General features: G+C 39.0%; 1 protein-coding gene across 1 annotated transcript; it reads left to right on the top strand.

Moving 5' to 3' along the window:
* The first annotated feature begins 1,135 nt into the window (after window positions 1-1,135).
* ccdc80l2 (coiled-coil domain containing 80 like 2) lies at window positions 1,136-6,668 on the top strand. Its single transcript, XM_036528190.1, has 7 exons — window positions 1,136-2,347; window positions 2,611-2,767; window positions 4,201-4,340; window positions 4,836-4,987; window positions 5,734-5,837; window positions 6,125-6,205; window positions 6,355-6,668. Exons 1-7 carry the CDS (start codon window positions 1,136-1,138, stop codon window positions 6,666-6,668), a joined length of 2,160 nt encoding a protein of 719 aa, XP_036384083.1.
* Window positions 6,669-13,098: the final 6,430 nt, after the last annotated feature.

The following is a 13,098-nucleotide window of genomic DNA, read 5'->3' as shown; positions in this document are numbered from 1 at the left end:
AATATAGATGATGAAATCGAAGCTCTAAATTGAATATTTTATCCATTTGACATTTTAAAGTAAATAAAAACAAAATTCAGCCAAGCTTATTCTATTCCCCCGGCCTGTTTTGCGCACTAGGGTTCTCTCGTAAATTTTTTCACGCAGAGACCAGGCAGCAGCAATTATCTCCAGATGTGGCAGCCATCAAAGGACACCAAAAAATGAAACCCTTCACCTCTGTCTTAAACACCTCAGTCATCACAAATATTTTGTTGTCTGATTCTTTTCTGGATTGCCTTTAGAAGAATATATTTAGTTTCAGCAAGGAAATTCTCTCCAGGGAACTTGCTGTAAGAACACACACACTGAAGGTGAAATCTCATTGGAAGTTAGATAATAGAAACTGAAAGTTTAGAATTTAGAATAGATAATAGAAACTGAAAATTTCTCATAATTTTTCACCCATATGATCACAACACAACTTACCTTTTTCACAGTTTTGAGAGGGTTTCTCTAATAACAGATTCCCGCACTTTGTTGGATTACATCAGTTTACATCAGCATTTTGGATACGAAAAAAAATATTTGAAAGCTTGGTGAACCCATGTGTTAGTTCATTAACAAGAGCATTTGGTTAATACATAAGAAATGCACATTCTCCACTTTTATAATGCAGTACTACAGAGTAAATATAGTTCAATGTGTACAATGTCACTTTTCAATAGATAAAAGAAGAAAAGTGGTTGTTTTGTTACGGTGTTGCAGGAGGTCCCTCTTTACAATCTCTTCATAGTTTTTGGGGGTGAGGGGGAGTCAGGTTTCGTAGTCCCACCCCCCATACCCCCCACCTCCTCTTTCTTTGTTGCTGTAGTATCCTGCTGTAACTCACCCTTCGACAGATTAAGAGCAGTCCGAAGAAGAGCCGGCACACATGCAATGCACAAGCCCTCTTTGAAGCGGAAAAAAAAATTCCAGGAGATTCCTGCAGCAAGGTTTAAGAGTAATGTGAACCAGAGCCTCACGTAGAAGTTTCTTCTATTCGTCTCCTCCCCCATCACTTTCACTCTGACTCCAACAACGAAAGGCAGCACTTGTGGCTCCCGGCGGTCAGGCTACTTTCCCTGTGGGCACTGGGGGGATTGGTCAGCTAAGGATGCCCAGGGTACCATGGAGTCTCCTGCTCCTGCTTACACTGTGGAGCCCGGTGGCTCTGTCAGTGGCCCGGCAGCTGGAGCGCCCTCACCAGTCTAGGTCACAGCTCGGCCTGGCTGGCAAAATGGACCTTTCACCCCCTGCAGAGGTGGATTCACAGATTGACAGAAAGCTTGAGGTTCTAGAGGCCAGCATCGCCCCAGAGCTGGACTTCCTGGCAGAATTTGCTGGGAAAAACCGCCTGTGGGTGATCACAGCCCCTTCATACACTGACAATTACCTGCGCATGATGGAGAAGCAGATTCAGGATATGGAGTCTGAGGGGCTGAGCTGTCGCCTTGCTGAAAGGGACACCCTTATTGTGACCATCATCCAGAATGCCATGATGGAGGGAAAAATCCGTCGGCCCACGTTCCAGGGTGAGGCCACTGAGGAGGCCATTGACAGTGATATGGTCACCAAGCTCCTGCACTACCTGCAGCTCGAGGATGTCTTTTCCATGCTCATCCTCAAGAAGAACCTCAAGGTTGGTGAGCGTTTCCCCTACCCAGTTCGGGTAGAGGCTGTCCTGGAGATAATTGACCAGCTGCCTATGCGCAAACTGGAGAAGATGACCAGGAAGGGTTCCAAAGAGAGGTGCAAAGTTCTCAAAAAAAGAGTGGTGGCGCGGAAACAGGGTTCCACGAAGAAAACAACCTTCAGTCCTCTGAGGCAGGGGAATTTCACATCGGTCCCTAAGCAGCGCAAGCCCATGGACAAAAAGGCTGCCCTGAGGAACAAGGTGCAGGACATTCTGAGCGGACGTTCCAGGTTTGTAATCCGCAAGGCATCTGCAGGTCCCAAAGGAACACAGATCTCATCCACTGATAGAGCTGACCCCAGGTCAAGTGGAGAAAACGCTGGAAAGAAAACCACTGTGGAGAATGTAGACAGCGCCTCTGTAAGCGAAGGGGGGCAGGATAACAAACAAGATCCTGCTACTGAGGTGGAGGAAAGGAGAAGTGGTGCAAATTCCAGTGGGGACAAAGGTGAAGAAGACTCCAACGGCTCCAGTAAATCCAAGTCCAAAAAGAAAGGCAAGGGCAAGAAGAAGGATGGGAAGAAAAAGAAGGGGAAAGGGGGAGGAAAGAAGTCCCAACGAGATGCAAATGAAAAAGAGAAAAAAATTCTGAAAGCATTTCTAGAGAAATTCCAAGGAAAAAGAAGACTTATGGTAAGCCTTTGGGTAGTGTAGCACTTCTATACTTTTTTGGCAATCATTCCTTTTTCTGTGTTTACGTTAACAATAACATGAAGGTATTTGCGCATATAACTGATTCCAGCTGCACTGGAGAAAAACAAATATACTACTTTATTAGGATGACTTTGAATTCAGTTTAGCATTAAATAAGACTGGCGAGTCTAGTTTATGAGTATTTCATTATCGGTATACATTTGATTAGTTTTGTTTTCTGAATTGGATCTTAACTACTGCAGGTGATCACAGCTCCTGATGAAAACAGTCCACAGTACATCCAGCAGAAGAGTGAGAATGAGCAGAACCACTGTGACCTTGCCCTGAGGAAAGTATCTGTGGTAGCCATCTTAGGCTCAGAACACAATGGCACCCTCTACTTGCAGCACTATCAGCTGGGTATGTTACTGTTTACACCTGCTGTGTCCACACTGGATTCCAGAAACATTTTCACTCTGCAGAGAGTGACTACAGTGTCACTCACTGTAATTTACCCCCTTTAAGTTCAACTATCATAAGAGTGAGCTTCTAGTCAAATTTTATTTCATTTCATTTTATTTGCTTAATTATTTTTTGCTGTTTATGGCACACAACATCAGGCACCCTGCTTCTTAACTCTGTTGATCTTCTCTTTCTTTATGAATTGAAAATAACAGGCATTTAGTCAGGGTTTTGAATGGGACAAAACTCCAAGGCAACGTCAGGTGTGCCATGAACAACGTTGCTTGTCTCTGTACCAAATTAATACATGTTAGTGCACATTTCAGAAAGTCACATGCTTGAAATAAACAACCTTTGAGGATGTTGAATGAAATTCATAACAGATTTTCTGAGAATTCAATAATAACTAGAGAAGAAAGTTTGTGGTCAAGCTTTAAGCTGGCTTGAAAAAGCATAGCATGGTAGCGGCTAGTAGCTATCAGGGCTGCCAGTTTAGGTCAGCTGGATGGAGTGAGATTTTCAATTTGAGACTGTCTTGCATAGATATGCAAGCACTTTCCGTGGATCGGTCCACAAGTTAGATCATTTTAAGCCAGTCAGCTTGTTAGTAGTTAGCCAACTCACAAGCTACCTAAGTCATTACATGGTCAGCCAGCTAGCCAATTATTTTTTGCCTAGTTAGCTGGCTAAATAAAGCCAATTTACACCTTGGCCAGCTAATGTGCTAGCTAGCTTTTGAGCTAGTTCTATTGTGAAGTATGCATGTGATAGAATTCCCAGATCCATGATAGTCAATAGGAAAATTTCAATGTAAAATCATGAATATAAAAAAGTGAGGTATTGACGCAAAAGAACAAGTAACACAGATGAAGCAGTTGAAAAAACTTTCCAACTTCAATTTCCAAATTTCCAAATCATGAACTGAGTTTGGAGTATTCACCCCAACTCTGGCTGATATGCAAAATTATTGTTCCAGGGTCCAATTTCCACAACATTGAAAAAGCATTTATAAACATTAGTAATATTTATAATATCTGCAAATCCCCTTGGATTTTAAGAAGGTAAAAGTTCACATGGTCAGATTTGCACATCCCCTGCTACAGTGCTGCAGATGAGAGAGACATGCACAATTGTGCCGGAAAATGCAACATGAGTAACACTACAAAACACAGCGCATGGTACATTAACATGCCATTTTATAAGAGAATCCTGATATAGAAGGAGATTGGCAGCCAATCAACAGCAAAGTCTGTACTGTATGCTGTTCTAAGAGTTTTGTCTGGGTTCTCAGCATATGGTGTTTTATGGCACAAGAACCGTCTTTAAATAAGGCCAGTGTTTTCAGAACCATGGGCTGACAATATTCTGGAAATGTCATGTGTTTGTTTTAGATGCAGAGCCTCCATATGGCTCAGATCCAGATAAATCCACCGACCCAGAACTTATCTCACAGATCCACAAAGAATATGGAATGCTCCCCAAGGCTTTCTCCTTAGTGCTAACAGACTATGACCTGAAGCCAAAGGTGAGGGCTTTGCCATTTATCTGTCAAATACCTTTTGTGTGCATTCCGAGGATATTTTTCTCAACCAGAGTGCATTACAGAATATTCACAGAGTGTGGTGCTGTCACATGTTACTAAAAGTCACTTTTGTGCTCATCTCAAAAAGCTCACAGGATTATATTGTGAGGAAAGAAAATCTAGGAAAAGTGTTTAGTCAGATGTAGGAAAACATTTGAGAGTACACCCAAGTAAAGAGTTTGCCTGGGTTTAATTATCAAATACTTACATTGACTTTCACCAGAAAACTCTTGTACATTAAATTATGATTATCATGTTATCTGCCTGACGATGACCGGGAGCCCATAGCAGTGTAACAAATTTGGTCATTCTGCTGGGGATATAGAGGAGAGTAGGTCAGGTCATAATTAACAGGCTTACAGGTTTACAAGACTTAATTATAAAAGCCCTCTAAATGTCTGCTACATACACAGACTGATGCGTCCCGCATGCCATTTTCTGCAGAGAATTTCTGAGGCACCCATCGCCTCCTCTGTGCTGAGGAACTACATTGACTCCTTCCCATCAAGACAACCTGAGAAGAGAAGAGAGAAGAGTGAACCAGTGACATGTTCAAAACCTGAACACCAAAGTGGTGCTGAAAGCTCTCTGCTTAGGTAAGGAACAGGTCTGGGTTGCATTGTGGAGTAGTAGTGGGGCCAATATGGATCTTTCACCAGATAGCTTTAGGTTAAGATCCTGCAATGGGATCTCAGCATTGGAAGATAGTATAGTTGCAATGGTGAAAGTAGAATGTAACAGATGTAAGAAAATGTAACAAAATGTATACATTGCAACTTGCACTTAATTACGTTGTATCCCAAGCATCAAAAAGCACTTTTGACAGATAACTTTCTGAGTTCATTAGTCAGCTATTATTGGGCTTCAGATCAGCCTCATACAGTACATTATGCTATTATTCCATTATGCTGTTATGCAGATTGACACTCATAGGTTACATATCATCTATTTATAAAGCTGAGTATTTACAATTCTGTAATTAGAGTGATCACAGATGCATCAACAATGCCCCACCTGGGAATTAAACCAGCAACTATGGGTACTGTACCTGAGCCCCCCCCCACTCCCCACTACAGCACACCACCACCCACATACAATTAGCAGAAATTAAATAGAAACAGTGCCCTGCATATAGCAGATGGTAAATCATGTGCATTTTGTGAAGCACAACAGCAATATATCCTGACATGAGTCTGAAGTTACAAACTGTTTTTGTGGGTGTTCAGGCAAAACAAATGATCAATGTGACTTGCTGGTACTGTAATCAATTTGCATGCACGCACATGTTGTGGCTGGTGGAATAGTTAATTTTGATTATATCTATTTGACCTTTCCTCCTCAGATTTATGTCAAAAAGAAGACTTTTGATTATTTCCACTCCATCTGAAGACGACTACTCTTATCAGCAACAGCTGCAGGCTCTTAATGGACAGTCCTGCCCTATGGGTCAGCATTAAGTTTACACTTACAGTGGTACTGTTGTACTCTAATCAACTACATTGAAAGCATTTGAAGGCTTATTGAAAGAATTTTAATATGTAAGGGTATACACAAAGGTGAAGATGTCCCTGATGTTGAACAACTGCAGTTATCAACAAAATGCATGACATATCATGGCCTAGGAGTTTTGATTTTCCAGCTTGAATTGGATGAAACACCCTATGTATGAGGACAAAGTTCTCATGCTCTCATCAGTCTATAGTGCTCATTCATTTTCAACATTGTTTTCACAGGAATACGACATTTTGCACTGTTGAAATTGGTAGGTGCAGGCTCGACAGCCTCAGGGTCTGTGGAGTTGTTTCCACTGAATGGTAAGTCTATGTTCCAAGGGGATGAGCACAAAAAAAAGGAAAAAAAATTCTTCTGTGATCTGGTGTTTTTCTGCTACCACAGATTTATTCTATACTAGGTCTTACAAGGTCTATCATTCAGCCTAATCTCTCTTTATAACCACCTACAGGTAAGAGCCAGTCAGAAAACGAGCCCCTTTCAGGCGACATGGTGAATGGGCTGAGGGGCCACCTGAAGATCAATCGGGAGTACTTCAATATGCTGGTGGTGGGGAAAGACGGGGACGTTAAAGCCTGGTTCCCCTCCCCTATGTGGTCCCTGGCCAACATTTATGACCTTGTGGACTCCATGGAGCTGCGGCAGCAGGAGCAAAAGCTGCAAAAAACCCTTGGAATCCACTGCCCTGAGGACACCAGCAGCAGTTTCCATGGATATGAGGATTTGGGTGAAGAGAGGTACCTCTACCACAGATCTGAGGACTAAGGCTGGAGTGTCATTTCAATAAAAACAGACTCAAAACTTAAAATGTTTAAGCTCAGAGCTTCAGAGGCACCTGGGATGGTTTGCTGCAATAAATAAATGAATGAGCATAAACCAGGGAACGTCTTCAGTTTGACACACAAAGTATTTATCAATCAGCTTTTTAATGGATGTTTACCTGAGATATCCTTGAGAAAGATAAACATTTCCTCTGTGTTTTACTTTCAGATACTTTATCAAAACTTGAGAAGAATTGGATTAATCAAATCTCCACCACAGATATAATATAATCCTATAATCTATACTATAGCACTAGCTGTACCACTCCCAGGTGACCCTGAAGATCTGTTTTTTTATCTAGATGTGAATGTTCCCTTTTTATAGAGGTATTAAAAGGGCACAGCAGCAAAGCTGTTTGGGATTTAACGGAAAATTTTGATAACAATAACATCTATGTGACATGCCAGTGGAAGTCAGAGAAAGCAAAGGAAAGTAATGTTTGAATCATCTGTGTCTGATATTGAGTGGAAACAAATTTTTGAATATGTTGCTTTTTCAAGTTGAAATGTCTATGCAAATGTTTGTAAATGAGATTGTAAGCAGACTTTATATACTAGTTAAAAATTATTTCCGCATCATTTTATTCAGTGCTCTGTATACCATGTTGCTAAGATTTAAAATGGTAATGTAATTGCATTTACACACAGTTGCACATTTTCTCCAGTTAAATGTAAATAAGTTGTAAATCATTAAAAATGTGTTTTTTAAGACATCGTTACGAGCCACTTCCTGAAGAGCATCAAGTGGATGTGCTCATAAATTAAATAGTGGAATGTGGGTGGTTAACTGAGATTAAAGCTTATTAATTAAAGCTTATATTCGTACTCTGAAAGTTATTCTGGTTTATTAAACTGTCTACTATAGAAATGTCATGAAATGCTCAACAAGGGTATTACAAAAGAGAGTATCACTATAGCATTAACAACTTTTCAATCTTGAGAGTTAGAAAACAGAATTAGTCAGACCTGTTAGTCTGTTATTGTTCTAGGTAAGATGTTTCAAAGCACAACAGCATATTCACCTGAGGTTTTGAGTTCATAGTAACAGGAAACAGATGATTTGGAGCAACACAGGGCATAGCTAGTTAGTTTATTCTAGTCTAGTAGAGTTTTTAAAGGTATGAGGGATATCTGATACTTAATTCTAAAATGTACCAGCAGCAGGTGTTATTTAAAATGTAAAATCATAGGTCATGTTATGAATATTAAAAGCCTTAATATGCCTTACTAATTTTCAGTGCAATCGATAAAAATGTTAAATAAAGTAATAAAGCATAATTAATTGGATTGTACGCTTGGCAATGATAAAGGGTCTTTATCTGTGCTGCACTGCAGAGAGGTTACCTAAACTAGAAATCTTTAGATTATGAGGCCTACTCCTTATCGCATACACAAAGGACACCCTATTCACATGGTGAAGGCATTAACAGTAAAATGACCAAAATCAAGATTAAGGTAAAATGACTCATATAAAGATTAAAATCAACAATGCAGTGGAAGAGGGATCAGCAGCCAAGTAGAGTTATCTGCTTTATGACTGACTTTAAAACTGTGTTGCCCTGCTAAAAATGATTGCTGAACCTTTGTGTGTTGTGCTTTGTGCCATAGATGTATTCAGCCTTCAGATAAAGGTAAGCAAGGTGACATAATGTAAAATAAAGTTAGTTGCAGAATTTGGTTGCAAGGGAACCAGGAATACACAACACCTATTGAAGTAGCTTTGTTCTGAAAGAGATTACTGTTTCATATTAGCATTTCATAACCACCTTATTGCTAAGACGTACCCAACAGGAAACTGGGTTTATGAAACCTATAAGCCTATAGTGCATTCACTGGTAAAGTCACCTATTCTGTGATAACCTGCAGAAATATCAAATGGAGAACATAAAGAAACAGACAGACAGAATACATTGTTTAGTAAAAATGTTTAGTTGTTTAGTATTTATTTTAGTATAAACACAGTTACAATTACTCTCCTAGTCACCATTAGCCCCTTTAAAGGTTTCTTCATGCAGGGAAACACTGACATAATTCATTAACTTCAGTGTCAGATGGGTTAACCCCTCAAATGTAGGTGAGTTCAATGTGACTTTACTTCCTAACTACTTTTGAGGAGTTGACCCAGTAAAACAAATGCTAAGCAGCTGGAGGATGTTTTCATTTACATGGACTGGTCTGGACTAGACTGGACTTCACCAAACAGGGCACTTCTGTTGCAACCAGATTCTTGAATGGAAGCAGATCTTTGGCACTGAGACAAAACAATTCAAAGGGGAAATTGACGCTAGGCTTCATTACAGAGGAGACAAAATGAGAAGGAAAGGGAAGCTCATATTCCTCTGTTGTTTTAGTGTTCTCAGCATCCTTTATTTTGGCTTTGGCAACATAACAGTGTCCTGATTTGTCATATTCATATGATGTAACTAAATGTTGTCTAAGTAACTTATATCAATAGCTGTAACTTTCTGATGACATGATATGGAGAGGGTGTTTGTGATGACAATAAATTACGATACTTCATTAATACTATGTTAAATGAATGTTTTGTTATAATATCAACAATGCTAGCAACTCATTTAAGATTTGACAAGATGACTTGTAGTAAAGGAATGCTATCCTTTTATTCATTCCTTAAATGTTAATGTAGAGGGAAGGATTTTAAACTTTTCCTTGTGTCAGTTTGACACAGTTCCAGAAACCTGTGTTTCAGAAGGAAAGAAAGAAAAGATCTGAGAAATTCAACCGTCTGTCACCTGGATTTTGCCCTTTTGGACATGTTACAGCTGTCAAGGGATGAACAAAGTTATGATGAAAATGCAAAGAAAATGTATGGAGCACAAGCATATGTTCAAAGGCCTTGCTAGGCACGTGGTAGACATTAGGGACACAACCCAAAAAACAGTGCTTTTACGCACATCTGATGTACAGAGCTGTGCAAAAAAGGCATTTAGACATTGATTAATTCAAATATAAATATAACATTTGTTACAGCAAATATGGTAATTCTTAAATAAGATAAGAAAAATATATATTTCTGAAAAATAACAATATAGCGGGGTGCAAAGAGACTGTTTGTCACAAACAATGTGCATAAATACATATATTATGATACAGAGAACTGACACAGAAAAATATCACATGAGATGAGTGGTTCAGCCTCCATGATTTGTGGTATGTGAATACTGTTAGAGAGGTGAAGATAGTTTCAGATTATTTGGTTAATTATCTACACTACCTTCCTGTTGAAGCCCAGCAGCACACAGGTACAGCCAGAGACTGCTAGCAGGATCAGAATCTTTGGCTCCTTGGTTGTAAATCATGACAGCTGTGGAACCCTCATTACCGGTTCTGTCTGTGAGCAACTGAGGCTCATTAGAACTTCCAGAAAGCAAAGAAGAGTGGCATTTGGACACAGCTAAACACTGAGCTCAGTTTTTCTCTGATATGTACTTGAAGCTGTCCCTGTCTTTGCTGTGGAGGGACCCACAATTTTCACAGTCATAAATTGGTGCTGGTTATCTGTAAAATTCATCAAACAGTCTACCTTTGATTAGAGACAGACCCTGGGGGCACAGCCTGACAACAAGGCAGAACCCCTCCAGGTAAAGCAATGTAAGCAATACTGGATAAGGGTAAAGCAATAAAGACTCTTGGGATCCAGTCATTCAAAGGGCAGTATGGCATTCACTTGTTTTTTTTTAATTTATTTTGTCCCACAGGCCAGCTCAGGTTGTAAGAATAAAGGTACAGCTTTAATTTATGACACTTTATCTTTTTTATACCCCAGGTCATGACCTGCTGTGTGTGCAAATGAAGCACCATCAGACACAGCTACTGCCACATTCTACATAAGGAAATGGTTAAAAATAAAGCCACCTTTGACCTTTGACATCAGTTGTTCATGATATGCGCATAATTCAAACTTCTCGACATAATTAAACCCAGGGTTAGAATATCCATATTTCCAATAAAGATATTTTTTTGTGACAAAGTGGGCCAATCTTCCTGCCGTTGGTGGATTCATTCATTATTAATTCTCTCAAAGAGTTTATTTTTATAATGAACTTTTTCATTCAAGATAAGTGTATTATTTTATATATTTTGTTTGTATGTTGTATGTTGACAATATGTCACATACAGCATATGTATAACCATGCATTTCTTTACCCCAACAATGCCATTCCCATCCTGGTATCATTTCAGAGCTTTACTGTGTTACACACAGCTGGAAAAAAATGATTAAAGTACAACCTAGATCATTTATACTGTTTGTACTTCCATTCAGGTCAACAGAATCTGTGTGGAGGTACCCTTATTAATTTCTTTGCAACTATTAAGCCAGCTGGGCAAGTTTTTTCATTGCTATTCATTGGTTTATAATGAAAAGCCTCCACACAACCACAGGCCAGTTGGGTCAAAGGGGCTCTTCCTCTAAGTTACTGTGACTTTTCTTCAAAAGACATGACCTGGAAGACAGTCCCACATCACGTACATAAAGAAACACTTCTGGGAGCATATTCGATAGTTTTGGCTAGCAGCAATATTGGCATAATACCTGACATATGGTCTATACAGTGCCCAGTTATTTCTGTGACATGTGTTTGTATGACATAAAAGTCAAAGAGCTTATTTTATTCTACTCAGGATACTTAAAATAGAATTTGAATTCCAATATTATGATTCTGTCACAATGTTACACACATCTGTTTCAGATCTGTTCTTTGTTTTTTTATATATTATTCCCATCTGGCCTCCACTTTGACACAAATAATCAACCTTGCTTTCCCTTTGGAGTTGTATTTATTTCTTTTTAATGAGAGCTCTATAATTCAACTCTCGTTTTCTCTAAGGAAAACTCTGCTGGCTTGTTTCAGAGAAGTTGAAAACGAAAAAAGTTTGGTTAAGCGTTTTGCTTCCTGCTTACATCATGGCGACACTGAATGCCCACATTCTCAGATGCACTCTTAGTAGCTACTCTGTGTTGTCAGAGTCATACTTCTCCATTTGTGACGATCACAGTTCATTATCAGATGATCAGGTTCAGGCTAAAGTGTCAATGTTGGTCACAGGACAGTCTGTGTTTGCTTTGATATTTAATAGTTGTATCTGCTTATGTTTCTCTTGTTATGTTCCTTGGGTGGGATGGGGAACCAAAGGGAAGGGCTGGAGGAAGGTTGCTCAATCCTGGGTTGCTACATGTCCTGTCATGCACTGTGTTAAGCATTCTGCTTAAAAACATATAAAAAGGACAAATAATAATGTAATTACATATGATTATGTCTCTAACAAAGCATGGCACTGATACCCTCATGATCAGGATGGTTATGTAAGCTTTGACTCCAACTCTCTGGAGCCCCTAGCTTTGGAGGATGGCACATTTCACAAATTAACCTTCAAATGCAAAATCAGATTTGCTTGTCAAGGTTATACTGCAGGGCTATATATAAGGTGATCCATATGTTCTGAGAGAAATCTGTTCTTAATTTAGTTTTCTTTATGATGGAAATATCTTAGCTCAGGAGAAAATAAATCTAGCTCAGGAGAAAATATTATCTGCAAAAAGAAATGCTTTTGTTATTTGCTCTGACATGACAGAGATAGCCAAAATTGCTCAGACCCAAATTTTCAAAGCAAATGAACTGAAATGAAATGTGTTCCTCTGCATAACATACATAACTATTTTAATTTTAGTCATACCTCTGCCTCACCCATCTGACTGTTAAATATGTTGTGAAAAATATACAATACTTACAGTTATGAAAAAAATGGTAAAAAAAGAAAAATGGAACATGTTTTTTTCCTCATCTCATCCTCAAATATCATTTTGTGATTTCATGGAACAGGCTGAAACAATGTTTTGGACATTTTTTTAAATAGCCATATGCTTATTTTATTAAATCATTATGCCCTAGAATGCACTTTTGGCATATAACTTAATGGAGGTGTTATTTAAGTACAAGGAATTGTGCGCTCCAATCAAGGTAGAAAAATGCGCTGTACATCAAATGAAAGGCCCCTAAGTCTGAGGGCTGAGACTATGTTTGGTGCGTTGTTGATGAACTCCTCATGCAGATGATGAATCTTTGATCGTTTCATTTAGAGGACAATTGCTTTATACATTTGCATCCAATTTGGTCACACACATCTGCAGCTATACTGTAACCTGCCTAAAATCACCTCTGACATCAAATTTAAACAAAGAAAACTCATTCAGCAGTATATCACTCCCACTCTTTTTTAAATGTTTCACATTGTTTTGGAAACACAGTCTTTTTTTAATGTTGTCACCAAAATTTAGGCTCTAATATTTTCACTCTAAGATTCACCCAAATCCCACACAGTGGAAAGCCCCATATCGGAGGTCATCTATATAA

The sequence above is a fragment of the Megalops cyprinoides genome, chromosome 5, assembly GCF_013368585.1.
Source record: "Megalops cyprinoides isolate fMegCyp1 chromosome 5, fMegCyp1.pri, whole genome shotgun sequence".
Taxonomy (NCBI): domain Eukaryota; kingdom Metazoa; phylum Chordata; class Actinopteri; order Elopiformes; family Megalopidae; genus Megalops; species Megalops cyprinoides.
The sequence above is the reverse complement of the archived record's forward strand: the minus strand, read 5'-3'. Positions and strand labels throughout refer to the sequence as shown.

Excerpts from the sequence above, each read along its gene's own strand:
- ccdc80l2 (XM_036528190.1), top strand. The coding sequence starts at position 1,136 with ATGCCCAGGGTACCATGGAGTCTCCTGCTCCTGCTTACACTGTGGAGC. Across the intron at positions 2,348-2,610 it reads AAGGAAAAAGAAGACTTATG|GTGATCACAGCTCCTGATGA; the intron begins GTAAGCCTTTGG and ends TAACTACTGCAG. Across the intron at positions 2,768-4,200 it reads CTTGCAGCACTATCAGCTGG|ATGCAGAGCCTCCATATGGC; the intron begins GTATGTTACTGT and ends TGTTTGTTTTAG.